The sequence below is a fragment of the Balaenoptera physalus genome (assembly GCF_965194825.1).
Source record: "Balaenoptera physalus genome assembly, chromosome: 15".
Taxonomy (NCBI): domain Eukaryota; kingdom Metazoa; phylum Chordata; class Mammalia; order Artiodactyla; family Balaenopteridae; genus Balaenoptera; species Balaenoptera physalus.
Window position 1 is genome coordinate 67,145,195 of NC_138894.1, and position 27,828 is coordinate 67,173,022.

The 27,828-nt window shown below is 37.6% G+C and overlaps 1 protein-coding gene across 4 annotated transcripts in view; it reads left to right on the plus strand.

Annotated features, from left to right (window-relative positions):
* Nucleotides 1-27,828, plus strand: part of ATL2 (atlastin GTPase 2) — a 70,225-nt gene that overhangs the window by 34,013 nt on the left and 8,384 nt on the right. For all 4 annotated transcript variants that reach the window (XM_082427764.1, XM_082427761.1, XM_082427762.1 and 1 more), the window contains exons 2-8: nucleotides 2,251-2,495; nucleotides 19,517-19,651; nucleotides 19,897-20,001; nucleotides 23,170-23,220; nucleotides 23,520-23,576; nucleotides 25,064-25,156; nucleotides 27,661-27,799. In XM_082427764.1, coding sequence (XP_082283890.1) covers nucleotides 2,251-2,495; nucleotides 19,517-19,651; nucleotides 19,897-20,001; nucleotides 23,170-23,220; nucleotides 23,520-23,576; nucleotides 25,064-25,156; nucleotides 27,661-27,799 — 825 coding nt within the window. The remainder of the gene's footprint in view (nucleotides 1-2,250; nucleotides 2,496-19,516; nucleotides 19,652-19,896; nucleotides 20,002-23,169; nucleotides 23,221-23,519; nucleotides 23,577-25,063; nucleotides 25,157-27,660; nucleotides 27,800-27,828) is intronic.

Here is a 27,828-nt window from a genome sequence, read left to right on the forward strand (position 1 = left end):
GCCTGCCAATGGGTAGATGGTGATGTTGTTACACAGCTACACTGGTCAATTGAAGGTCACTGTAGAGTTTTAGCATTTTAAGGCGTAAATAAAAGCTTTTCTGTAGGATTGATTATTTTAAAATTACTGTTACCCTAATGACAAGCACCTGTAATGCTTACGATGTATCAAGCATATTTCAAATCATTTAATCCTGATGACAACTTAATGTGGTAGGTGCTATTATTATCCCCATGTTACAGATGAGGAAGCAGGCATAGAGAAGTTAAATGACACGCATCTAGGCAGTTTTGCTTCTTGGTTCATTCTTTTTTTTTTTTAATTTATTTATTTTATTTATTTATTGCTTCTGGCAGCGTTGGGTCTCATTGTTGCACGTGGGCTTTTCTCTGGTTGCGGTGAGCGGGGGCTACTCTTCGTTGCGGTGCGCAGGCTTCTCATTGTGGTGGCTACTCTTGTTGCAGAGCACGGGCTCTAGGCCCTCAGGCTTCAGTAGTTGTGACACGTGGGCTCAGCAGTTGTGGCTCATGGGCTCTAGAGCACAGGCGGGATTTTCCCGGACCAGGGATCAAACCCATGTCCCCTGCACTGGCAGGCGGATTCTCAACCACCGTGCCACCAGGGAAGTCCCTCCTGGTTCATTCTTAACCACTAATTAGGCTTGGAAGGTTTTAATCACACAATTTGCATACTGTTTGGTAATATATTAAATTGGAATTTAACTATGTTGTACTTTTCCTGGAAGGTTTACTTTTTGTGCATTCAAATAGCATACCCGGCTATATCTGTATAGCACTGAAACAAGCAGTGATAATATCCTTTTTAATTAAATACTGATTGCTTTTACTTTCAAAAATTTTCCTTTGAAATTGACTGCTCTTTATATTACATTATATTGTTACTGTTTGCAACACCTTTTGAAATAGTGTTGATTTTGCTTTGTACAGTTAAATGTGCCTTGTGATGTGAAGGTAAAGGCTCTAATAGTCTTTGCAAATCAAATAAGCTAGATGTTTCTTTCTGTAAAGAAATTAAAAATTCATTAATGTAGGTATATAATCTTTGCGCTGAGAATAGTGTTTGTGTGGATAAGGTATTGGTGTACTAATAATGTGCCACTTCTCAGTGGACTGGCTGTCTCCTCGGTGAGGAGGGGCTGTCATTGCATCGAACACAGTAGATACTGTATGTCTCCTTAGATTGGAAACTGGCACTTAGTAGACAATCTCAAGGGGAGAGTCTCTTAAAATTGTTGACGTGGGAGAGGATAAGGTCCCCAGGAGTGTTGCTAGTGGGATCAAGCAATTGATAGGGAAGAAAGGCAGACAAGGTACATAGTCTCTGAAACTAGCTATTATGTGGGTTTAAAAACAAACAAAAAACAGAAAACAAAACAGAAACCTAAACTTTAAAAAACTCTCTCTCCTGTTACATATTCTATAGTTATTTGTTCATCACTATTCAGTAAAGTTCTTCTGCAAAGGTTAACTTCTTTTGGTGTGCTGAGTGAACAAAAGAGTTTGTATAGCTGTTTTTTAAGAGCTGTATAATTTTGAAGGGGTTTCTGTGGTGTTTGGTGAAAAAGGGCCCTAGAGACAGATGAAACTCTGCACCTCATTGACTGTTCTTCTTATGTCTTCCACTAAAACATTAATCCTGTGCTTTGTTTTAATAAGGAATGCTATACTTTTAGGTAACTCTTATTAAATTAGGGAACCATTAGCTTTATCGTGTCATTTTTGGAAATTTCTTAGGACCTTAACCCTTTAAGTTTCAGAATGGAAAATAATGTTTACAATTTATATGTATATTTTAATCTTTGTAACTTGGAGTAATTTCCAGGTGATGCCTATAGGGAAATTGGAATCTGAATTATTAGGTGAAATTGATTTTCCACTCACTATATCTAGTTTCTGTGTGCATACAGTAGCAAAAGTTGTTTACAGAATAATACAGTGTTCAAGAACAGCTGCTGCTCACATTTAGCTGTTAAGACCTGATTGAGATAGAGGTCTTACTTAGTATTCCTGCTTAACTCTATATATAGTAGGAAACTGACTGGTATTCTTGGTCCTATTATAGAGGGAGTGAGAAATCCAGTGTGTGTTTGAGCATCACTTTTTGTAACTATTTCCAAATGACCTTTAATGGAGGAGAAGTTATTTGAAATTTTGCGTTAGTTGTGATCCTTTAGGAAAAGTTTAGAATGCAGGAATTAAGGTAACCTGTTTCTCTCTTTTTTAACTCTAGGTGAGAATTATGAAGATGATGACCTAGTAAACTCTGATGAGGTTATGAAGAAACCATGTCCAGTACAGATTGTTCTTGCTCATGAAGATGACCATAACTTTGAGCTTGATGAAGAAGCTTTGGAGCAGATATTGCTACAGGAGCACATACGAGATCTTAACATAGTAGTGGTATCCGTGGCAGGAGCTTTTCGTAAAGGGAAATCATTTCTACTGGACTTCATGCTTAGATATATGTATAACAAGGTGAATAGTGTCTTTTAAATTGAACTGAGTTAAAAACAAAAATTACCAACCAATATTGTTTAAAAATAATAGACAAAAAACAGTAAGAGCTGTATCTTTAATTTTACGAAAATACAGTTCTTGATAAGACTTCTCAGTAAAGACAGTAATGTAAGTTTGTTTGAGCTCTTGATTCTTCTTCATCTCCATAATCCCTTTTTGCATGTAGTACATATTGAGGCATATGATTGAGCATCCGTGTTCCCAGCATGGTAGCTTTAACCTAAGATGTCTGAGTATACTCTAAAGTCTCTGAAGCACTGTTCAGTCTCTCGCTTTTTGTTATTTCCTCACACCTTCCCCTTCTCAATCGCCTTTACAGCAGTGGGTGAAGTAGGCTGATAGAGACTTCTGTAGAGGTATACTTATGCTCCTCAAATAAGTCTCCTTCAGAGACTTACTTTTTGAGATAAGGTTCAGTTCCTTAAAGTGACTTCCATGATCTCTGAGCCTCCTCCCTTGTCTCTGTATGCCAGGTATACTATAGTTTTTGCAGTTCCTCGAGTATGTCGTGTTATCTCTCAAATGTTGCTGTACTGTTGGCTAATCTTTTTTCATAGGAAGCCTTCCTTGGTTTCTAAGACTATGTTATGACCATATGGCACAGGTCCTATGTCTCATTGATACTACTTTAGTTATTTATTTTTCCTGGCTAGTTTACTGTCAGGAGTGGGCCTTATCTTGATTACCATATCTCCCATGCCTGGTACAATAATTGGCCCATAGTAAGAACTTATTTTCTATTTTGACTGATGAATCACCCTTTCTCTACACATTTTCACTTTTTGATGGTACCAGACAATTATTTCCCTCCCCGTCCTTGACTTTGACTTTGACTTTCTCCCCTGAACAAAAGCAAAAAAAAAAAAAATTTTTTTTTTCCGCTTGAGTCAGAGTAGTTTTCTAACAGTTGAAAGTTGGGCTGAGGGAATGAGAGTTTGATAGGAACCAAGAAAGAGGAATTGGAAATTTGTAGTGGAGCACGTAGGGGGAAGGGCTTTATAGGAGGAGGCTTTAGACATTCAGAAGGCCACATGAATGTGCTAGAAATAACACTTTGACAGAATTATGTAATTGTCTAAACATCTGTCAGGATGTTCACCTTTACGAGTTCTGTGTAAATCTGTAACTGGATATGCATCCTACTTGAGATAAGTAATAAAGCAAACATTCCTAGTTGATTTTCAGGAAGCTTTTCAATATTCTTTCCATAGGGAGCTCTTCAGGCATGTTCCAGCATGCCTGAGTATCAAGAATGTAGTTCATGATAAAGAACACTATTTTACACAAGTTGGAAATTGAGAAAGATATAGTATTTTAAGGTTTTTCCACTTAGACTTGATTATTTTCCAGAATTTTACATCTGAAATAGAGAAATGTATAAATAGTGACTTATTCTTTAAAAAAAAGTCTGTACATTTAAAGGTGATAAAGAATTTCTGTATTTTGAGGCTCTAACTCCTTAAGTTAGCTTGTGTATATTGTTTCTGTCTGTGTCTGAGCTGTTCACTGCAAATGTATTTGATTCCAAGTAGGTCACAGACAGAATGTTAGAAGGGGAAGGAAGCATAGATCACTTGTCTAGCAAGTTTCACCTTAGGTGCCATTTCTTATTTGATCTCTGATCAATTAGTAGTGGCTGTTCAGAGGGGGGAGTAGCAGCCCACACGTGTCATATATTTGTAATCTCTGAACTCATAGAATTTCCTCCATTGTGGGGAAGATACTGAAGCCACAGAATGGTAAAGAGGGCGTGAGGCTGCACACGTAGTTAGTAGTTTCTAAGCTAAATGTCTTTATTAATTTTCATTCATAAGGTTTCCATATAGGATTCCTGATGTAAATAATCTTATTCTGTCAGTTGAAAATCACATTAAACAGTGTTTGATTTGGAGGAATAACAGGCTTCTACTTATACTGACTTAGTGGTGGGTCATGCTTTTCCTAGGAGATGAAAGTAAAGGAGAAAAAACAGTGGGATAGTTTTGGAATATTTCATTAACCTATATGCCTGCAAAGATGGGATGGTAATTGAAGAAGGTAGGAGATGAACAGTGGCTTTATACAGTCGTCCCTAGGTATCCCAGAGTGGGGATGGGATTGGGGGGGGTATTGATTCCAAGACCTCCAGTGGATGCCAAAATCCCTGGATGTCTAGGTTCCTTATATAAAATGGCGTAGTACAGTCAGCCCACTGTATCTGTGTGTTTCACATCTGGAGGACCTACTGTACTGATTTTGTATGTCTTCGGTATTGACCTGAGTCAATTTATGTAAAGGGGCAGTTCACTAAAGGAGCCAAATGTAAATATTTTACTTCATGATTTAAAAATAGATATGTGTTTTAATTTTGATTAGTTAGTAAAGAAATCATAACAGCTGAATGTGAGCTCTTTTCTGTTGGATAAAAACAAAAACTTCAGTAGCTAAGTTCTTAAAACCAAGAATATTCTGAGATTGTTGCCAAACATTTCCAAATTACAGGGGGAATTCTGATTTTTAGGTCTCATTTTCTTGCAAAGTAAACAGCTTCCTACACAGTTTTTTTTTTTTTAAGCTGCTACTTGTATTATGAAAATAGGTTGTTTTTGCTTGAAATACAGAAGGAAAGAAATCAGTCTTTTGTAAACTTGAGAAGTGAATTAAAAGTTTTTCTAGAATAAAATTCCTTCATGTCATGTTGGAATTAATCGGTTATTTATTTATTTTTAAAATAAATTTATTTATTTTATTTATTTATTTTTGGCTGCATTGGGTCTTCATTGCTGCGTGTGGGCTTTCTCTAGTTGTGGCGAGCGGGGGCTACTCTTTGTTGTGGTGCATGAGCTTCTCATTGCAGTGGCTCCTCTTGTTGTGGAGCACGGGCTCTAGGTACGTGGGCTTCAGTAGTTGTGGCACATGGGCTCAGTAGTTGTGGCTCACGGGCTCTAGAGTGCAGGCTCAGTAGTTGTGGCGCACGGACTTAGCTGCTCCGCGGCATGTGGGATCTTCCTGGACCAGGGCTCGAACCTGTGTCCCCTGCATTGGCAGGCGGATTCTTAACCACTGTGCCACCAGGAAGCCCAAGACTGAATGATATTCTATTGTATACATATATCACATTTTATTTATCCATTCATTGTTAGTGGGCATTTGGGTTGTTTCCACCTTTTGGCTTATGAATAATGCTATAATTCTATGAATATGTTAATATAACATATTCACTAATTATATATAATACATTAATATATAATAATGAATGATAATGGTATGAGGTAAGGGTTCAGCTTCATTTTTTTTGTATGTGCCTATCCAGTTGTCCCAGCACCATTTGTTGGAAAGGCTATTCTTTCCCCATTGAATAGTCCGGGCACCCTTGTTGACAACTAGTTGGCCATAGACATGTGGCTTTATTTCTGAACTCTCAGTTCTGTTGCATTGGTCTGTATGTCTGTTCTCATGCCAGTACTAGACTGTCTTGATTACCTTTGCTTTGTAGTAAGTTTTCAAAACAGGAAATTAGATCTCTTATTTTGTTCTTTTTTCAAGATTGTCTATTCTAGGTCCCTTGCAATTCCATATGATTTTTGGACTTAGTCTATCAGTTTCTATGGGAGGTTAGCTGGGATTCTGTTGGTGATTGGATTGAATCTAAAAGGTCAGTTTGGGTATGTTGCCATCTTAATATTAAGCATTTCAATCTTTGAACATGGGATGTTTTTCCATTTATGTGGATCTTCTTTAATTTCTTCCAAAAATGTTTTGTAGTTTGCAGAGTATGTTTTACACTTCTTTTGTTAAATTTATTCATTTTTTGTTGATGTTATAAACAGAATTGTTTCTTAATTTCATTTTCAGATTGTTGCAAGTTTACAGAAATACAATTGATTGTTTTATATTGATCTTGAATCCTGCAACCTTGTTCAACTCATTTATTCATTCCAATAGTTTTTTTTTAAATTGTTTTAAGTGGACAATTTATTTTTATTTATTTATTTATTTATTTTTGGCTGCGTTTTGTCTTCGTTGCTGTGCACGGCCTTTCTCTAGTTGCCTCGAGCAGGAGCTTCTCTTTTTTGTGGTGCGCGGGTTTCTCATGGGTTTCTCATTGCAGTGGCTTCTCTTGTTGCCGAGCACGAGCTCTAGGCACGCGGGCTTAGTTGCTCCACGGCATGTGGGATCTTCCTCGACCAGAGCTCAAACCCGTGTCCCCTGCATTGGCAGGTGGATTCTTAACTACTGCACCACCAGGGAAGTACCCGTTCCAATAGTTTTTTAGTGGACTTTTTAATGTTTTCTATATATAAGATCATGTCACCTGTAAATACAGTTTTCCTTTTTCCTTTCCAATCTGAGTACCTCTTATCTCTCTCTTTCTTAGCTAATTGTCCTGGCTAGAATCTCCAGTACAATGTTGAGTACAAAGTGATAAGAGCAAATATCCTTATCTCTTTCCTAATCTTTAGGGAGAAGCATCTAGGTTTTCACACTATGTATGTTGTTAGCTGTAGAATATTTTTGTAGATGTTTTAAAATCAAGTTCAGGAAGTTCTGTATTTCTAGCATGCTGAGAGGGTTTTTGTTTTCTTAATCATGAATGGATGTTGGCTTTTGTCAAATGCTTTTTCTGCATCTATTGATGTGATCATATGATTTTTCTTTAGCCTGTTGATGTGTTGGATCACATTATTAATTTTTTGAATGTTGAGTTAGCCTTGTGTCCCTGGAATAGTTAGTTGTGGTGTATAATTCTTTTTATACAATGTTGGATTCAATTTGCTAATATATATATATATATTTTTTTTAATAAATTTATTTATTTATTTATTTATTGGGTGCGTTGGGTCTTCGTTTCTGTGTGAGGGCTTCCTCTAGTTGCGACAAGCGGGGGCCACTCCTCATCGCGGTGCGCGGGCCTCTCACTGTCGTGGCCTCTCTTGTTGTGGAGCACAGGCTCCAGACGTGCAGGCTCAGCAGTTGTGGCCCACGGACCCAGCTGCTCCGTGGCATGTGGGATCTTCCCAGACCAGGGCTCGAACCCGTGTCCCCTGCATTGGCAGGCAGACCCTCAACCACTGCGCCACCAAGGAAGCCCCCAATTTGCTAATATTTTGTTGAGTATTTTTATATCTATGTTCATGAGATATATTGATCTTTAGTTTTCCTTTCTTGTTATGTCTCTATTTGGTTTTGGTATTAAGATAACACTGGCCTCATAGAATGAGTTAGGAAGTGTTCCCTCTGCTTCTATTTCCTGGAAGAGCTTATAGAGAACTGGTATCATTTCTTCCTTAAATGTTTGGTAGAACTTACCAGTGAAACTGTCTAAATTTGGTTCATTCTTTTTTGAAGGTTATTAATTATTGATTAAATTTCTTTAGTAGATACAGGTCTATTCAGATGATCTATTTTTTTCTCATGTGGGTTTGGTAGGTTGTGTGTTTCAAATAATTGGTCCATTTCAACTAAGCTATCAAAATTGTGGGCATAGAATTGTTCTTAATATTCTTTTACTATCTTTCTAATGTCCATGAAAGTAGTAGTTTTGACTCCTCTTTGATTTCTGATATCTCTCAAATTGATTTTATTGATCTTTTCAAAGGACCAGCTTTGGTTCCATTAATTTCTTTTCCCTGTTGTGTTGTTATCCTGTTTTCTTGTGTTCAGCTTTATTGGTGTCTGCTGTATTTTTTATTCTGCTTCTTTAGGTTATATTACTCTTCTAGTTTCCTAAGGTGGAAGTTTAAATGATTGATTTTAGATCTTTTTTCCTAATATATACACCCAATGCTATAAATTCTCCTCTAACTATTGCTTTCACTGCATTTTACATATTTTCATGGGTTGTATTTTCATTTTCATTTAGTTCAAAATATTTGATCCATGTGTTATTTAGAAGTGTGTTGGCCCATGTGTTACTTAGAAGTGTGTTGTGTAAACTCCAAGTATTATGGGGTTTTCCAGCTATGTTTCTATTACTGGTTTCTAGTTTAATTCAATTGTGGTCTGAGAGCATACTTTGTATGATCTTTTCTTTAAAATTTATTTTAAGGTGTGTTTTAAGGCCCCGTATATGTCCTATTTTGGGGAATGTTCTGTATGAGTTTGAGAGGAATGTGTATTCTCTTGTTGTTGGATGAAGGATTCTGTTGGGTTGGCCAAAAAGTTCCTTCGGTTTTAAAGTAAAAAATAAAAGACACAGTTTTCATTTTCACCAAGAACTTTATTGAACAATGTATTCCCCGTTTTGTTCCACTACCTTCTGCCATTTTTCAGGCAACTTCACAATTCCATCCACCCAAAACTTCTTATCTTTTTGAGCAAAGAACTGTTCCAGGTGCCTTTTACAGTCTTCCAGGGAATTGAAATTTTTTCCATTAAGAGAATTTTGTAAAGACCGAAATAAATGGAAATCCGAAGGTGCAATGTCTGGTGAATACGGCGGGTGAATCAGAACCTCCCAGCCAAGCTGTAACAATTTTTGCCTGGTCATCAAAGAAACATGCGGTCTTGCGTTATCCTGATGGAAGAGTATGCATTTTCTGTTGACTAATTCTGGACGCTTTTCGTCGAGTGCTGCTTTCATTTGGTCTAATTGGGAGCAGTACTTGTTGGAATTTTTGTTTGGTTTTCTGGAAGTAGCTCATAATAGAGGACTCCCTTCCAATCCCACCATATACATAACATCACCTTCTTTGGATGAAGAATGGTGTTTGATGTGGTTCATGGTGGTTCATTTCGCTTGCCCCACAATCTCTTCTGTTCCACATTATTGTACAGTATCCACTTTTCATCACCTGTCACAATTTGTTTTAAAAACGGAACATTTTCCTTATGTTTAAGTAGAGAATCACGTCAGAAATATGGTCAAGAAGGTTTTTTTTTTGCTTAACTTATGTGGAACCGAAACATCAAAGAGGTGAACATAACTAAGGTGGTGCAAATGATTTTCATCGCTTGATTTGGATATTTTGAGTATGTCGGCTATCTCCCGCATGGTATAACGTTGATGGTTCTCAATTAATGTCTCGTTTTGATCGCTATCAACTTCAACTGGTCCACCCGAACGTGGAGCATCGTCCAGAGAGAAATCTCCAGCACGAAACTTCGCAAACCACTTTTGACACGTCGGATCAGTCACAGCACCTTCTCCATACACTGCACATATCTTTTTTCGTGTTTCAGCTGCATTTTTACGTTTCTTGAAATAATAAAGCATAATATGCCAAAAATGTGGCTTTTTTTCTTCCATCTTCAGTATTAAAATTGGGTACACAAAAATTCACCAACTTTGATAAGTTTTTTTTAAAGGCGTGCTGGTATGACAGCTGTCACAATACAGTCTAACAAAATTGTTTCGAATGAAGTTAAAGACAACTAAGCGCTACTAGAGCCATCTTATGGAAGAAACCAAATGAACCTTTTGGCCAACCCAATATAATGTCAATTAGATCCACTTGATTGTTGGTGCTGTTCAGTTCAACTATATCCTTACTGATACTCTGTCTTCTGGGTCTGTCAGTTACTGATTGAAGGGTGTTGAAGTCTCCAAGTATAATAGTGGATTTGTCTTGTTTCTTCTTGCAGTTCAGTTCTTGCCTCACGTATTTTGATGCTTTGTTGTTAACTGCATACACATTAAAGATAACTGTTAAGTTTTTCTGGAGAATTGACCCCTTTATTATTATGTAGTAGCACTCTTTATCCTGATAATTTCCTTGTTCTTAAGTCAGCTCGGTCGGAAATTAGTATAACTACTCTAGCTTTTGTTTGATCAGTGTCAGTATGGTATATCTTCCTCCATTCCTTTTCTTTATGTTTAAACTGGGTTTTTTGTGGACAACAAATATTTGGGTCTTTTTTTTTAATCCACAGTGACAGTTTCTGTCATCTAATTGGTTTATTTCAATCATGCACATCTAAATGATTTTTGATAGGATTGGATTGTTATTTCTTATGTTTGTAATTTTCTATTTGTTGTACTTGTTTGTTCTTTTTTAATTTTTTCTGCCTTCTCTAGCTTTAATTGACTATTTTGTATGATTCCACATTCTATTCTTTCTTAGTATATCTATTATACTTATTTAAACATTTTAAAAAAAAACTGGTTGCCTGGAGTTTGCAATATACATTTACTACTAGTCTAAGTCTGCTTTAGAATATTACTATACTGCTTCATGGGTAGAGCAGGTACATTATGACAGTATTCCCAATGCCTCCCTCCTATGCCTTATGATGTTGTTGTTAATTTCCTCTGTGTTATGTACCATAATCATCCAATACATTGTTGCTATTAGCACTTCATACACATAGTTGTCTATTAGATGAATTAAGAGAAAGAAGAATAAAAGATTTACTTTCTTGTCTTTCTTTGACATTCTTTTATATATATGTCTGAGTTTCTGACCTATATTATTTTCTTTCCCTTGGAAGAACTTTTAACATTTCTTTCAAGGCGGGTGTGCTGGTGACAACCTCCCTCAGTTTTTGTCTAAGGAAGACTATTTCTCCTTCACTTTTGTAGGATAACTTTGCTGGATACAGAATTCTAGGTTGGTGGCTTTTTTCTTTCAGCACTTGAAATATTTCACTCCATTCTCTTCCTGTTTGTGTGTGAGAAGTCCAAAGTGATTCTTATCCTTCCTTGTTCCTCTACAGGTAAAGTGTTTTTTGTCTCTGTTTTCTTTCAGGATTTCCTTTTTGTCTTTGTTCTTTTGCAGTTAGACTGTGATATGCCTGGTATAGATCTTTTAGTATTTATCCTATTTGGTGTTCTCTGACTTTCTTGGATCTGTTTTTTAGTATCTGTCATTAATTTTATAAAATTCTCAGCCATTATTACTTCTGATGTTTCTTTTATGCTTTTCTGCCTTCTCCTTCTGGTATTTCCATTACATCTATATTACACCTTTTGCAATTGTCCCACAGTCCTTGAGTGGTCTGTTCTGTTATTCTTATCCTTTTTTGTCTATGCATTTCAATTTGGGAAGTTTCTATTGATATATGTTCATGTTCACTGATTCTTTCCTTGGCCGTGTCCAGTCTGTGGATAAGTATATTAAAGGCATTCTTTATTTCTATTACAGTGTTTTTTATATCTAGCATTTTCTTTTAATTCTTTGAGTTTCCATCTCTCTGCTTAACGTTACTTGTTTTTGCACATTTTCTACTTTTCTCATTAGAGCCCTTAAGATATTAATCCTAGTTACTTTAAATTTACTATCTCATATTTCAAAATCTGCATCATATCTGAGTTTGGTTCTGATGGTTGCTTTGTCTCATCAGTCTGTTTTTCCTTACCTTTTGGCATGGCTTGTAATTTTTTTGTTAAAAGTCAGGCATGAAATATCAGAAAATAGGAACTGACAGTTAAGTTTTTAGTGTGAGGAGTTATGTTAATCTAGCTCTAGCTCAGAGATGTGTTTAATGTTTTCTGCTGCTTTAGGTCCCAGAGACTTCAGTTTTCTCCCCCTCCCCCATTATCCTTGGGTTTCTCTAAGAACTCCTTAAATAGAATGTGTCTTGCAGCTCTCTCAGTTGTAATCCACTGTCATCGTAGTGGAGCCTGGTTGATGTGGTGGTAAGGTGTGGGTGAGGAAAGCTATATCATTTTATGATTAAATCTCAGTTTTGTAAGTGGGCCTGAGTCCCTGGGCTGTGACCTTCAGCAGTGTTTCTTAGCCTTAACAATTTTTTTTCTCCCCTTACTTGAGACAGGAAAGATAGAGGGGGCTGGAGTTGATGAATTGCCCTTTCCCAGGCTTAGATAAAGCTCTGATAAGGTAGTTTGTCTTGGAGGGCAGGCCTTTGTTAATGGGGACTGCTATCAGTGCTTACTTTCCTGAGTGTATTTGAAAATGGTTGCAGGGAATTCCCTGGCAGTCCAGTGGTTAGGACTCAGTGCTTTCACCGCTGGTGGCCCAGGTTCAATCCCTGGTCAGGGAACTAAGATCCTGCAAGCTGTGCGGCACGGCCAGAAAAGAAAAAAAAAAAAAAAAACCTCAGGGAGCTCCTTGAGGTAAAACCCAAGAAGGTGGGGGCCTATGAAGCCTGAACCTCCACGAGAGGACTTAGGTCTCAAGCTAGTCTACTCTTAGCTTCCAGCAGTTTGTCCAAATTACCATTTAAATGTTTCTTCCAGTTGCTCCAGTAGCTTCTGCTCCTTGGTAACTGACCTCAGCTTGTGATTCTTTGTATTTGCCTGTCTCTCAGATTTTGGTTTGCAATTTGCCCTGTGACCTCAATTCTCTGATCTAAGAAAGAAAGTTTGTTGATTTTCGTATTGAGCTTTTTTCTTGTTGTGAGGCTGGTGTGCTTTTTACATTAGCTTTATATATGGGAGCACTGAGGCTGGAAGTCCAGTGGAAGACTGTGAAGTCAAATCTCCATGCCAAACCTTAATTTAATAAATAGAGGTGTTTCGCCTTTCTGTTCTAGTAGCACTCAAGTACACTTAAAAAAAACTGGTTAAAAAAGGCATAGCAAAATTTACCATTTTAATCATTTTTAAGTGTACAGTTTAGTGGCATTAAGTATATTCATATTATTGTGCAATCATCATCACCAGTGCATCTCCAGAACTTTTTCCTTCCCAAACTGAAACTCTGTGCACATTAAACTACTCATTCCTCCCCTTCCTCCAGCCCTTGATAACCACTTTTCTACCTTCTGTATGAGTTTGACTACTCTAGGTACCTCATATAAGTAGAATCATACTATTTTGTTATTTTGTATCTGGCTTATTTTACTTAGCATAATGTCATCCAGGTCAAGGTCACCTTTTAATCAGAACCTTAAAAAAAAGGTTATTTAAACTTCTTTGGTGTGTACCTAAGTTGATATAGTTGTCCTTGTTTGAGCTAGTGCCTTGGGTCAGTCATAATGTCATTTGTTTGTCCAGCCCCAAAAGGGAGGAGTTGGACATGGAGGTGGTTAAGATGTTAGACAGTTTTAAAACTGTTTTAAGAGTCTAATGTTGCTTAATTTGTTCCAGGACTTGCAGAGTATTCTTACATATTCAAATGAAAACTGTAAATTATGTTTGGTGGTCAGAATATTTATATTAACTCATTCTATCCACTGATTTGTGTGTTTAGTGTTAATAACCTATCTCCAGAATTAGGCACTAGTTTTTTTTTTTTTTATTTTTTTTTTTTATAAATTTATTTATTTATTTATTTGTGGATGTGTTGGGTCTTAGTTTCTGTGCAAGGGCTTTCTCCAGTTGCGGCGAGCGGGGGCCACTCTTCATCGCGGTGCGCGGGCCTCTCACTGTCGCGGCCTCTCCCGTTGCGGAGCACAGGCTCCAGACGCGCAGGCTCAGTAGTTGTGGCTCACGGGCCTAGCCGCTCCGCGGCATGTGGGATCTTCCCGGACCGGGGCACGAACCCGTGTGCCCTGCATTGGCAGGCGGATTTCTAACCACTGTGCCACCAGGGAAGCCCAGGCACTAGTTTTATACAGATTAAGATTTTCATCTGTTATGTTTTTAAAATTTATTTATTTATTTTATTTTTGGCTGTGTTGGGTCTTTGGTGCTGCGGGCTTTCTCTAGTTGCATCGAGCGGGGGCTACTCTTTGTTGCGGTCCGTGGACTTCTCATTGCGGTGTCTTCTCTTGTTGTGGAGCACGGGCTCTAGGCACACAGCCTTCAGTAGTTGTGGCTCATGGGCTCTAGAGCACAGGCTCAATAGTTGTGGCACACGGGCTTAGTTGCTCCGCAGCATGTGGAATCTTCCCAGACCAGGACTTGAACCTGTGTCCCCTGCGTTGGCAGGCAGATTCTTAACCATTGCGCCACCAGGGAAGTCCCATCTGTTATGTTTTTATGGGGAATACTTCATAACTAGGAAGGGTCTGCTCTTTTATTGTACAGTTACTTGGGTCTTTAATTTCATCCTTTTTATCCCTTTTCCTCCTCGCTGTGATGAGTTACTGTGGCTTTTGAATGGGCCTTTATTCTTCTGGCCTGCCCATTGTTGGAGTCAGTAAGACTGGGAACAGGGTGTATGGTCTGATACATATAGACCTGGTTGGACTACCAAGTCTGTGTTTCAAGTTTACCAGCTATTGTTTCACTTTGTTGCTAGAGAATGTTATCTTTCCTATGGTGAAATAAGAATTTGTTTCTTATTATTTAGAGTAGGTAGGGGTTCTTTATTGTTTTTTTTTTGTTTTGTTTTTTTTTAAATTTGTTTATTTTATTTTTGGCTGTGTTGGGTCTTCGTTGTCTTCGTTGATGCACGCAGGCTTTCTCTAGTTGCGGTGAGTGGGGACTACTCTTCGTTGCAGTGTGCAGGCTTCTCATTGTGGTGGCTTCCCTTGTTGTGGAGCACGGGCTTTAGGGGCACAGCCTTCAGTAGTTGCAGCATGCGGGTTCAGTAGTTGTGGCTCACAGGCTTAGTTGCTCCGTGGCATGTGGGATCTTCCCGGACCAGGGCTCTAACCTGTGTCCCCTGCATTGGTAGGTGGATTCTTAACCACTGTGCCACCAGGGAAGCCTGGGTTCTTTATTGTTGATAATTATATTACACTGGTAAGTCTTCTTGGCAAGGGTTTATGTTTATTCACTGTAATATTTGACTACATTTAAAGTTCAGGTGTTTTCATATTGCCTTTTGCAACTGAGATTTATTCAATAAGATTTTTTAATTTTACTGGAGGATTAAAATCATTTTAGAAATTTCGAGTTTTAAGGCCTTTTTGTCCCTACAGTAGTAAATGGTATCAGATTACTGTTTTTCAACTTCTTAAGTTTGCTTTTACTAACTTATGACAGCAAATAGTATCTGTTATCAGCAAGACTGCTTCTAGAATTCATTAGAATGCTCCTTGAGGGCAGGAATGTTTGTTCTTTTTCAGTGCTGTGTCCCTAGAACCTAAAACAGTGGCTGGCACATGGTAGGGGTGCAGTAAATATTTGTTGAATGAGTATATATGAATATATTAAATTTATCAGTATTCAATATGTTAGAGAAATAGCAGGACTTCTTAATTTCATGTTTTGAAATATCAAAACTTAGTGGTTTTAATTAGCTAGGTTCTCTGACTTACCTTTTCTTTCGTCCTTTTATTGACTAATCAGTTTAATAAACATTTCCATTACAGGGTAAACTAAGAAGAGATGATATATAGTCAATAGATTTTTTAAATGAGACACCAGTTCTTTTTAAAGTTTCTTTGGAGAGGGTAAGGTTAACAAACATCTTAGCCTATGATATCAGTCATCTATACTTTTTAAAATTTATTTTTACTCTCTTGTTCGTGTAATTGTTTCTAGGAATAATTAAAAGGATCATATTTCTTTTTTTTTAGTAAACGTATTTATGTATGTATGGCTGCATTGGGTCTTTGTTGCTGCACACGGGCTAGTTGTGGCGCACGGGCTTAGTTGCTCTGAGGCATGTGGGATCTTCCCGGACCAGGGCTCGAACCCATGTCCCCCGCATTGGCAGGCGGATTCTTAACCACTGCACCACCAGGGAAGTCCCTAAAAGGATCATATTTCTTAGGTATCTCTTACACATGCTCAAAAGGGAACACATTGAAGCTTAATAATTAAAAATTTTAATGTATTTATTTATTGAGCAAATATTTTGAGTGCCTACTGCAAGCCAGGCACTATTCTGTCTTCTGGGAGTACTATTCTATGTTTTGAGAGAAAAAAAAGACAAAACTTTCTTTCTTCATGGAACTTACATTCTCATAGGAGAGATAGGGAAACAAGATGTAGAATAAAAACAGATTTCTCTAATAGGGTAGATTCTTTTAAGTTACTTGTGTAGGTTGGACCTTTTAAAAATAATCAGTTCATTAAATACCTACCACTTTGACATTGTTGGGGAATGAGATGCCACATATGAGAGCCTAGAATAGGGCAAGGCATTTTGGTAGGAACAGTTCTGTAAACAAAAATGAAGTTTACAGCCCGTGCTCTCAGTATTCACACAAGAACTGCATTGCAAAGCTATTTAAAGATAACCACCTGCAGTGTCGGTAATATGCTTTAAGAGTTCACAAAAGTCAGAGTTTCTTGACAGCTGGCTCAGTCTTGGCAGACAGCAGGTGGAACAAAGGTATAGAGATGCTAAACAACATACGTTTTTGGGAATAGTGACCTTTTTGGAGTGGTAGAAACTGGAAGAGGGGTGTGTGTGTGTGTGTGTGTGTGTGTGTGTGTGTGTGTGTGTGTTTGGGGAACTAATGAGTACTATCAGGAGCAGAGATAGAAAAAGTAAATTAAAGGTGGATTGTATGCAACAGGTCTCTAGATGGTCCTGTAAATAAATGGGGAGCCACAGATGACTTTTTAGTAGGACAATGGCAAGATTACGTTTCTTGTTGAGAAAATTAAGTGACTATGGGAAGGATGGGTTGGAGAGTACGACAGGGAGGTTCCAGGCTATTTGGGGCATCTAAAATATAGCCCAGGGGCAAGACCATTGTTGGGCTTGTCCATAGTATATAATGTGAATAGAATTGTGCCATGTGGCAGGCAGCCTTGTGACCAACAGAGGGATGAGGGTCAAAAGTTGAAGATACTGAAAGTGAGGAAGAGAATCCAAGAGAATTTTGTAGTTAATAGGATTGGTAACCTACTGGGGATGGGGGTTTTGTGGGATAATAATAATTATAGATGGTTTGAAGTTTAAGATGGATCTTCACATTAGGTAGTGATGGTTTGGACTACACTTTTTTTCCCCACCTTGTATCATTTTCATAAATTGCTTCATCCCTCATTGAGCCTACCATACCCATCTTTTTTCCACCCCTAATTTGAGCTTTGATATCTGTTTTGGACTATATAGTGAAGCTTATTAGAAGTATTTCTGAAACAAAGGACTTTTTCCTGTGGGGGGAGGTACTTTGAGAAAAGGGTATATGGGCTTTACGTATACTTAAAGTATAGGGCTCTTTTTAAAAGAAAATTATTTATTTTATTTATTTACTTTTGGCCGTGTTGGGTCTTTGTTGCTGCACGCAGGCTTTCTCTAGTTGTGACGAGCGGGGGCTACTCTTCGTTGTGGTGCACGGGCTTCTCGTTGTTGTGGCTTCTCTTGTTGCGGAACATGGGCTCTAGGCGTGCAGACTTCAGAAGTTGCGACTCGCTGGCTCTAGAGCACAGGCTCAGTAGTTGTGGCACACGGGATTAGTTGCTCCGCGGCATGTGGGATCTTCCCAGACCAGGGCTCAAACCCGCGTCCCTTGCATTGGCAGGCAGATTCTTAACCACTGTGCCACCAGGGAAGTCCCTAGGGCTCTTAATATATGTCAAAGTTAACTCATTTATTATATTCCAGATTTAATTTTCTAGATAAATTACCTTATGGTATAGTAACTTTTATATAATTTTATAATATTTAATTATAACAGTCTAGCCCTGTGAGATACGTTAAAGCATTTTATTATGGAAAAATTTAAATATACCCCAAAATAGTAGAGTATTATGAACCCCAGTATACCTATCAGCATTTTGCTGGTCTTGTTTCATCTGTTTTTCTCTCTGCCCTTTTATTCTTTTTTTTTGTTGAAATATTTTAAAGCAAATGCTAGGCATATTCTTTCACCATAAATACTTGAATATTTAACAGTTAAGGACTTTATTATTGTTATTAATACAACCACAAAACCATTATCACACCAAGCAATCGTCTTTACCCCAACTTAACACCATCTAATATACCCAGTCTGGATTCAGATTTCCCTTTTGGTTTCGAAAAAGAGTTTTATAGCTGGGTTGTTTGAATCAGGTTTCAAACAAGTCTTGTGGTTATTTTTAAAGTTGATATATATTTTTTTTTTTTATAAATTTATTTTATTTATTTATTATTTTTGGCTGCTTGGGGTCTTCGTTGCTGCGCATGGGCTTTCTCTAGTTGCGGCAAGTGGGGGCTACTCTTTGTTTCAGTGTGAGGGCTTCTCATTGCTGTGGCTTCTCTTGTTGCAGAGAATGGGCTCTAGGTGCACAGGCTTCAGTAGTTGTGGCACGCGGGGTTCAGTAGTTGTGGCGCACGGGCTTAGTTGCTCCGCAGCATGTGGGATCTTCCCGGACCAGGGCTCGAACCCGTGTCCCCTGCATTGGCAGGCAGATTCTTAACCACTGCACCACCAGGGAAGCCCTAAAGTTGATATTTTTTTTTAATAAATTTATTTATTTTTGGTTGCGTTGGGTCTTTGTTGCTGCACACAGGCTTTCTCTAGTTGCGGCGAGCAGGGGCTACTCTTTGTTGTGGTGCGTGGTCTTCTCATTGGGGTGGCTTGTTGCGGAGCATGGGCTCTAGGCGCACAGGCTTCAGTAGTTGTGGCACGTGGGCTCAGTAGTTGTGGCTCCTGGGCTCTAGAGCGCAGGCTCAGTAGTTGTGGTGCACGGGCTTAGTTGCTCTGCGGCATGTGGGATCTTCCCGGACCAGGGCTCGAACCCGTGTCCCCTGCATTGGCAGGTGGATTCGTAACCACTGTGCCACCAGGGAAGCCCAAAAGTTGATATTTTTTAAAGAGAAAATTAAGGCAGTGTGAAAACATTTTAGTATAAGCTATTCTAAGAGAGCAACGCTGTTTTGACAGCCATTCTGTCTGGAACTTAGTTTTGTACAAGGAGGTATCGAAATAGCTAGTATCTATTTTTTATGATTTTTAAACATAGGAAATCTTTCCAAAATGGAGGAAGTGGGTGTGACCCCACTTATCTAGAAACCTAGAGTATGAAAACGTGAGCTATTCAAGAAGGTTCAGGTTTGGAGGAAGACCACATCTCTCTTAGTCAAAACACCCTAGATGGGATTTGGGACTGTTTTTGTAACTACTTGTGTAATGTTACAGTATATTTTATCTCCCTGGATGTACCTTCCTCATCTATAAAATGAGTGGATGGTTTCTTTTTTTTTTTTAATTTTTATTGAAGTGTAGTTGATTTACAATGTTGTGACGAGTGGGTGATTTCTTATATTCCTTTTGAGTTCTTATTTTTGTGTGTTTTATTTTCTATCTATGCTTGACTTTAACAGGATTCTCAAAGTTGGATTGGTGGAAACAATGAACCATTGACTGGCTTTACATGGCGAGGTGGTTGTGAAAGAGAAACAACAGGCATACAAGTCTGGAATGAAGTGTTTGTGATCGACAGACCTAACGGAACAAAAGTAAGATTCTCTTTGTAGTTTTTTACTATTTTTTTCTTCCATATTCTTTCTTGAGCAAAACAACACAGAACTATTAATATCTGATAACTTTAACATATGTGGATTATTATGTCAAAATGTGTGAGATACTTAGAGTACTTTTCTTGACTTAGTTACTGATTTTGATATTAACCATTTTATATTTGACTTTTATAGTCACTATTGGTGAATTTTTTACTTAGTATTTTAAACTTTTAAATTCCTAGGTGGCTGTGCTGCTAATGGATACCCAGGGTGCCTTTGATAGCCAGTCAACTATCAAAGATTGTGCAACAGTGTTTGCTCTGAGCACTATGACTAGCTCTGTCCAGGTGAGATACAGAGAGCTGTGGTATGATCAGGTCAGACAATCCTAATACCTTTGCTCCTCCTCAAAATGCCTTTTGATTGAAGAAAAAAAAGGATTAAAATTAGAGAAACTATTTACATTTAGTATTGGTCATTTACATTTCTATGCTTGCTGTTCTGGCTTACAATGTGAAATTTCATACTTTTAGTGCTTACCAGGGAAGCAGTGAACCAATAGCCAATCCCTTTGGTATTTCATCATAGCATCTATGCTTTTTTCTTTTTAAAGGAATATATATTATTGCATGTTATCCTTAATTGAATTCAAGGATATTCAGTTGATATTGAATTCAATGTCATATACAGTAAAATATAGAGTGTTTCTTTATTTTTTGGCTAAACCAACCAAACAAACAACAAAAACAAGTAATTAAATTTAGTTTTCTACTCGATATGTATGACAACTAGTACATGATTATTTGAACTAATGGAGGTAGAGACATAATAATTAATTCGTATTGAGGAAACCTTAATGATGTTTATATAATAAACTAAGGACTTAAAGTACCTGTTTCATTTAGAAAGGGGTAAAATCCTTTCTGTTTTTTCACTTATGCTATACCCTAGTTATGTTTGGTGTTCTATCAAGTTCTAGTCTCTTCAAGCTAGGCCATCTCTTTTCTGTATAATTTAGACTAATTGCACTGAGTTAAACCACCACAGGTCATTTTTTATTTCTTTACTTTCTGTTTCCTGAGCTCATCTGTGGTTGATACTTCTCTGGCTGAAAAATGAATTATTGAAGTATGGTGGTTAGGTCCAGCTGGTGATGTATCAAGATGAATATTTGCAGATATTTTAAAAAGTATGTGCTTCTCCTGAGATAAGAAATATTTCTTATGGATGGTAGATTATAGGTGATACTGTCACAGTGTCTTGGAATTTTTGTGCTTTCCATTAATATCTGGAATGTATGACCAGTTTCTATTAAAGTTCCCATTTCCTTTCTTCTTCAATTCGAAGTATCTAGCTGTCAGAGTGGAAACAAGTTTTGGAATTATTATGAGATAAAAGAGAAGTGGCTTCTTTTTATTATAGGGATGGGAATATCTGTCACTACAAACTAAGTGATGTTATTGGGGACCCTCAGGGTCTCTTTTTTTCGGTTTGTCCTACCTCTTTTTCTCTGATCTTGCAGGGCAGCACAACTGCCATTTTCTTGAGGCAAGCAGGAGCCACATCTTTGTGTTTATATTATCACATTATAGCCCTTCAGATTAGCTGGCTCTGTGGCTTGCATTAAATTATAAGTTCTCTGTCCTAAAACTTATACCATGGTATTCTCTTGTTTATTCAACTTTATGATAGCAAGAGAACTGGTTTTGGACAACCACATAAAGCCATTCAGCCACTTCCTTATCGTAAAACAAAGATTTTGCCCATCTTGCCTATCTCATATGTGGTTTTGTGTGCAGTCAGAAATGAGGTCCAAATGAGATAATGCATAAGAAAGCGGTTTGTAAACTAAATAATCAAGAAGATAATTTTTTTTTCTTTTTTAAGGCCGCACTGTGCGGCATATGGGATCTTAGTTCCCCAACCAGGGATCGAACCCGTGCCCGCATGCATTGGAAGTGCGGAGTCTTTTTTTTTTTTTTTTAAATAAATAAATGTATGTATGTGGCATCTTCCCGGACCAGGGCTCGAACCTGTGTCCCCTGCGTTGGCAGGAGGATTCTTAACCACTGCGCCACCAGGGAAGTCCCAGGAGTGCAGAGCCTTAACCATTGGACCACCAGGGAAGTCCCTAAAATTAGTTTTTATTATTGCTTCTTTCCTGATTCTTGAGGCTAGATTTCTCTCCTTCCTTATGTAAGTTATCTGGCTGATAGATCAATGACAAATTGATCCCTTTGTCATTTATTCTTTCAAAAAATAATTACTGAGCATCTATTAAGTACAACACAGTATGCTAAGTAGTAATGATCCACAATAAACAAATCTTCTTTTCTGTTTGCTATTTACAACCTGGCCCTGACAATGAAAGGATCTGGTCCTATTTTCTAAAAGCTAAGGCCCATATGGGTGAGAATAGGTTGGTTATGCTTTCAGTTTTTAAGTTTAAATCTAGAGCTTAATCACCTCATCATTAATTACTTTTTAAGAACCTGTTTGGAATTAGTCAACTGAGAATATCATTTTAGGTTTGCTGGGCTATATTGGCTGTTTATATTCTTGACCTCCAAGTGATTAAGTTAGATTATCACTTATTTGCTGTTAGAACAAATTGTTCTATATTTGGAGTAACCCTGTTTTCTTAGATATAAGTTATTTCCTAGCAGAGGCGACAACTTTGGACACCCACTTTTCTCCTTTGGTGGTCTAGGTCATCTTTTAAAGACCTGACTCAGAAGGATTGGACCTAGTGAATCTTTTCTCCAATTGCTGTTTCTTGAGAGTACTTAAGTTTCCGTTATCAGCTCTGGTCTATGGGCCTTGGAAAGTGGAAGAGTGCTACCTACGGGTGTGTGTGTGTGTGTGTGTGTGTGTGTGTGTGTATTTTAGCTACCACAGTCTGGTAAAATTTTCATGTTAAGTTATTTAGATTGAGTTTGCTTAAGTAAAACGATAACCATAATATTAGAGTCAAGTTAGTTGAGGCACCCACTGAATAAACCATAAACTATATACTATGAATGCTCCAAGGCGGAATTTATCTTTGTATTGTGTTGGCCAAAAAGTTCGTTTGGGTTTTCTGTAACATCTTACAGAGAAAAACCCGAACGAACTTTTGGGCCAAACCAATAGAACTATGCCCTTCACATTCATTGACTTAGAAAAACAGTTGGGTAGTTGGGGAAACTCTTCACTTAAAAAAAAAAATCATGTCATAACATTAAAGAAACTTACTATGTAATATACTTTTTTTTTTTAAATGTCTGCTGCCTTCTTGGCCCCATATGCGTATATTCATGATTTTTACATAGTTTACCACCACTGCTTCCCCCTTAATGTTTTATCCTGACTGTTAGGAAAAAAGAAAATTCTTTTCATGGACCACTGGTTAAGATAGTGACTGAGTCATTCATTCGTGCTCAGGTGTAAAATAGCCTTCATTTCCACAAGTAAAGTTATACACAGCTGGGTATTCAAAGTAAAACACTAATAAAAACAAAAATTTGTTTTAACAGGTGTATAATTTGTCTCAAAATATTCAAGAAGATGATCTTCAGCACTTGCAAGTATGTATGTCTCAAAGAATGTATGCCAAAGTATTGAAAATTTAATTCCCACTTTGTTGTGACTTTACACCAAGAACCTGTAATATTGTAAGAAGATTGACTATTATACGGTTTTAAACAGACGTACGACTTCTTAACTAGAAGAAATTTTAAAGTATACGCAGTCTTAAAAAATTAAATGCTTGGCTTTCAAATGATTTTAAAGGCTCTGACATCTAGTCGTCTGATACAGAATAGCTTTACAGATGTCTTCTTTCAACCTCTTCGGGGGCATTATTTTAAATAATTTGATTTAATAGTTATTTACAGAATACGGCAGACTTGCTATGGAAGAAATCTACCAGAAGCCATTTCAGGTAAATAAATATTTTATCATTAAAAAAAAATTTATCTATGAAAAGCTATCATCTTGTATCTCTGGAGATATGAGGACATTATGCGAAACTAATTTTTAACAACAGATCTAGTGGAATTGAAACTAACTTATGGTAATGTCATCACCATCTTATCAGTAGCAGCTTACAGGATAGGAAATAGAACAAATGAATATAGACTGGTTCTTAATACTTTTACTTAAAGAGGTTAATAATATTTCTCTTAACTGGATATTACTTCCAAAACTTGAGACAGTCATGTAAATTTCTTTTATATGTGATAAACTACTAGAAAATGTTATTGGTTGTACATGTGCGTGTGTGTGTGTGTGTGTGTGTGTGTGTGTGTGTGTGTGTGTGGTATATTACAAGTTGAGGTTAGACCTGTTATTCTTTATTTTTGTTTCAAATAGAAAAATTTCAGAACTTATTATATCTCTCCCCCATGTGTTTTTTCATTACTTTTAAATGCTAGGTACAGAATATTAAGTCAGAAATTAACCTTGATTTGAGAAGCATATGCTCTGCTTGCTTCTGTGGAGTCTTATCATTAGAGATTTAAAAAAAAAACAGAGCTAATTTCAGATAGATTCTTTTTTGAAATAAGTGTAATTTGTAAGTAGACATTGTACTATTTGGCTAGTTGTGTTATAGTAGGTGAGAATGACTCCACCCCGTTTGCTCATCAGTGTGTGAAGTCCTTCCTGTGTGATAGCGTCACTGGTGATTCTGTTAGTGGGTTACATTGATTCTGCCTCCGTCTTGTCTGGCTCAGGTGATCACTTCTACGAAATATTTGGGCAGGTTATGGTGTCATTTTGTGTATATGATGAAATATACTCTATTTGGCCTATATCAGTTTTTCTGAACTGGGGTAATTTTGCCACCCGGAGGGCATTTGCCAGTGTCTGGAGACATTTTTGGTTGTCACAGTTTTGGGGAGGAAGTTCATGCCATTGGCATCTAGTTTATAGAGGCCAGACATGCTGTTCAACATCCTACAAAATGTAGGACAGCCGTGATAATAAGAATTATCTGACCCAAAGTGTTAGTAGTGCTGAGTTGAGGAACTTAAGCATATGGGAATAAAAAATTCTGTGAAAAGAACTAATTGGTCTAGAATTAGGTTAGTTGGTCTTCTAGTTACACAATCTTGACTTAAAATTATGATCTGTATACCCTGATATGTCTTTTGTTTCTTTTTTAAATATCCTGTATTATTGCTTGTGGTGACTCCTTATACACAGTGAGGTTCTCAAATGGAGGTAGTTTCTTGGTATAGGAGCTGGGAGTATTGTTGGCTTATGTAGGCTCTTGATATAACTATGAGTAGTATTAAGCCATTTGGTTACTGTAACTTTTGATAAGGATTGATTTTGGGGAGTAAGGGGTGCTTCAGTTATTAAAGTAGTAATTTTTGGTAAAATTTTATAAGAAATGATTTCAATTTGTTTCCCTTCTTTCTGTAGACATTAATGTTTTTGATTCGAGACTGGAGTTATCCTTATGAACATTCATATGGTTTGGAAGGTGGAAAACAATTCCTTGAAAAGAGATTGCAGGTAAGCCCCCATTTCTTAGAGAGGAGAGCATAAGCACCAAGCCCCAGGGGAAGGTGTGGCCTGTCTGGACTGCTGCTTAGACTACCAACCTCTAAGTGTCATTGGAACAAATTGAGTATCCCAGGTTAACCCAGATAACTGCATACATAATTGATGAGAAGTAAATTGGTAGCACTCCTGTGAAAGAGGACAATAGAAATGCCCTCAAGTAGAAGTTAAGGAATGGATATTTCTCTCCAGAGCCAACTGCCCCTTCAGTAAATCAATATTCAAAGGATAAAAGTTTGAAGTAGACTAACTTTTTGATCTGCTCAGGTTGCATGCATGTCTCTTTCTGGCCCAGCTGAGCTTCTGAGCATTTGGGACAGGCTGGATCATCTAGTGTGGATGCATTGAATACAGATGATGTGAGACTCTCTTTCCAAGGAATACTATCTCGTAGAGTGGCAGCATATAGAGAAAAAAGGGATCTTAAACATTATCTAGTATAGCCTTTACACACACACACACACACCCCAAAACTGGGACCCAGAAAAGTGACTTGCCTTTGGTCACTTAACTAATTATTGATAACTGGGAGTAGGGCCCAAATATCCAAACCCCTGGCCTGGCCGATGCAAAATGCCACAGCAAGTCATTCCTGGACAATAACATCACCGACAGGATCCTTTATTCCTAAAGGTACCCTCCTATGGAAGTACTTTGGGAAACCCTCAGGTCAGATACTACCTACCTACTGATGTCCACAAAAGATACATAAAAATACCTTTATTCATAAGTAGAAGGTTTAGCTCTTTGGGGTAATAAAATTTCGTTTGTTTCCTATGGAAAAATGCATTTAATTTCGCAGCCACATTCAAAGACTTAAGGTATAATGTAATTTTTCTTAATCCTAAAATGAGATCAAAACCAACTCCTCATTTCTTGGATTATTTGAAAGGCATTTCTAGACTTGTCGGAGATAATTTCATTCATCAGCATTTTCTCTGGTTTGTTCAGAAGAAATTAACCCACAGCACATCAGGCATGCTAACTAAATTCAGAATTATGTACTTCAAAGATAAGGAGGTTTTTAAATATATTATTGAAGCGATACAGAAAAGTGCTCAGATCATAAGTGTGCAGCTTGAGGAGTTTGTACAAATTGAACATAGCCATGTAACCACCCAGAAGCGGCTGCCTGTATCCACTAACTCCCGCCCCCTCCCCCCCCAAATCCTTCATTACTCTTTTGACCTCCAACAGGCTTTGTTTTTGGACTTTTTATGAAAGGAATCATATACAGTATGTATTCTTTTGTGTCCAGCTTCTTTTGCCCAGTATTACATTTCTGAGATTAATCCATATTGTTGCATGTAGTTTAGTTCACTTACTCTCATTGCTATGCAGTATTCCATTGTATGAACAGGCAACAGGTTTTCCATTCTACTCTTGATGGAGATTTAAGTAGTTTCCAGATTTTTTTGATTACGAATGGTGCATGTTTTTTAGAATGGTTTTTGAGAAGAGTTTGGGAGAATATGTGAGTTATATTGGGATAAGTAGTTAGTAAAAATCTAACATTAAGATTTCCTTCCAGAAAATGCATAGCAGTTCTCTCTTCTGCAAAACTCTGATAAACTAGCATAAATCATAAATAATCACTTGGAGTGAGTGCTGAAATCCTAATAAATTTTTAAGGCTCTTTGGACTGCGTTGGAGCTTTTCGCCTTATCTGTTGTTTTGCTCAGGGGCTGACCTTTTTATTTGTAGGCAAATTAGTACTTTGTTTTTCTCTTTGCCATTATAAGTACTTTAAAGGCAAATTCTTTTTTTTTTTAATTTTTATTTATTTATTTTTATTTATTTATGGCTGTGTCAGGTCTTCGTTTCTGTGCGAGGGCTTTCTCTAGTTGCGGCAAGTGGGGGGCCACTCTTCATCACGGTGCGCGGGCCTCTCATTATCGCGGCCTCTCTTGTTGCGGAGCACGGACTCCAGACGCGCAGGCTCAGTAGTTGTGGCTCACGGGCCCAGTTGCTCCGCGGCATGTGGGATCTTCCCAGACCAGGGCTCGAACCCGTGTCCCCTGCATTGGCAGGCAGATTCTCAACCACTGCGCCACCAGGGAAGCCCTAAAGGCAAATTCTTAATTTATTTACTGGTTTATAAATCACAACCACACCTGTTGTTCTGGTGTTAGATATTATGATTAATTATTATTTGTATTTATTCATATCCTTGGCAGCTAACATGGGAAGAAAAAATCTTTTTTGGTTTAAGACAGAGTGGGGTCTTATCAAATGGTTAGAAATGGGTCTTTAGTAAAATTTTATTGTCAAGAAACACCCATCTAGACTAGCATCTGAGTTAGTGTGCATGCATGTGAGTACGTATGTGTGTTTTCTTTTTTTTTTTTATTTTAACAATGGAACATTTATTTAGGGTGTTCCACGTATGTGTGTTTTCTTAAAAAAATGTGTTTTTCTCTTGTTTGCACCTTCACCTTGTCTCCTTATGTCCCCAGGTAAAACAAAATCAACATGAAGAGCTACAGAATGTAAGGAAGCACATTCACAATTGTTTCTCAAATCTTGGTTGCTTCCTTTTGCCACATCCTGGTCTTAAAGTTGCAACTAATCCTAGTTTTGATGGGAGATTGAAAGGTGGGAATTCCCATTCTTGCTAAAATCAG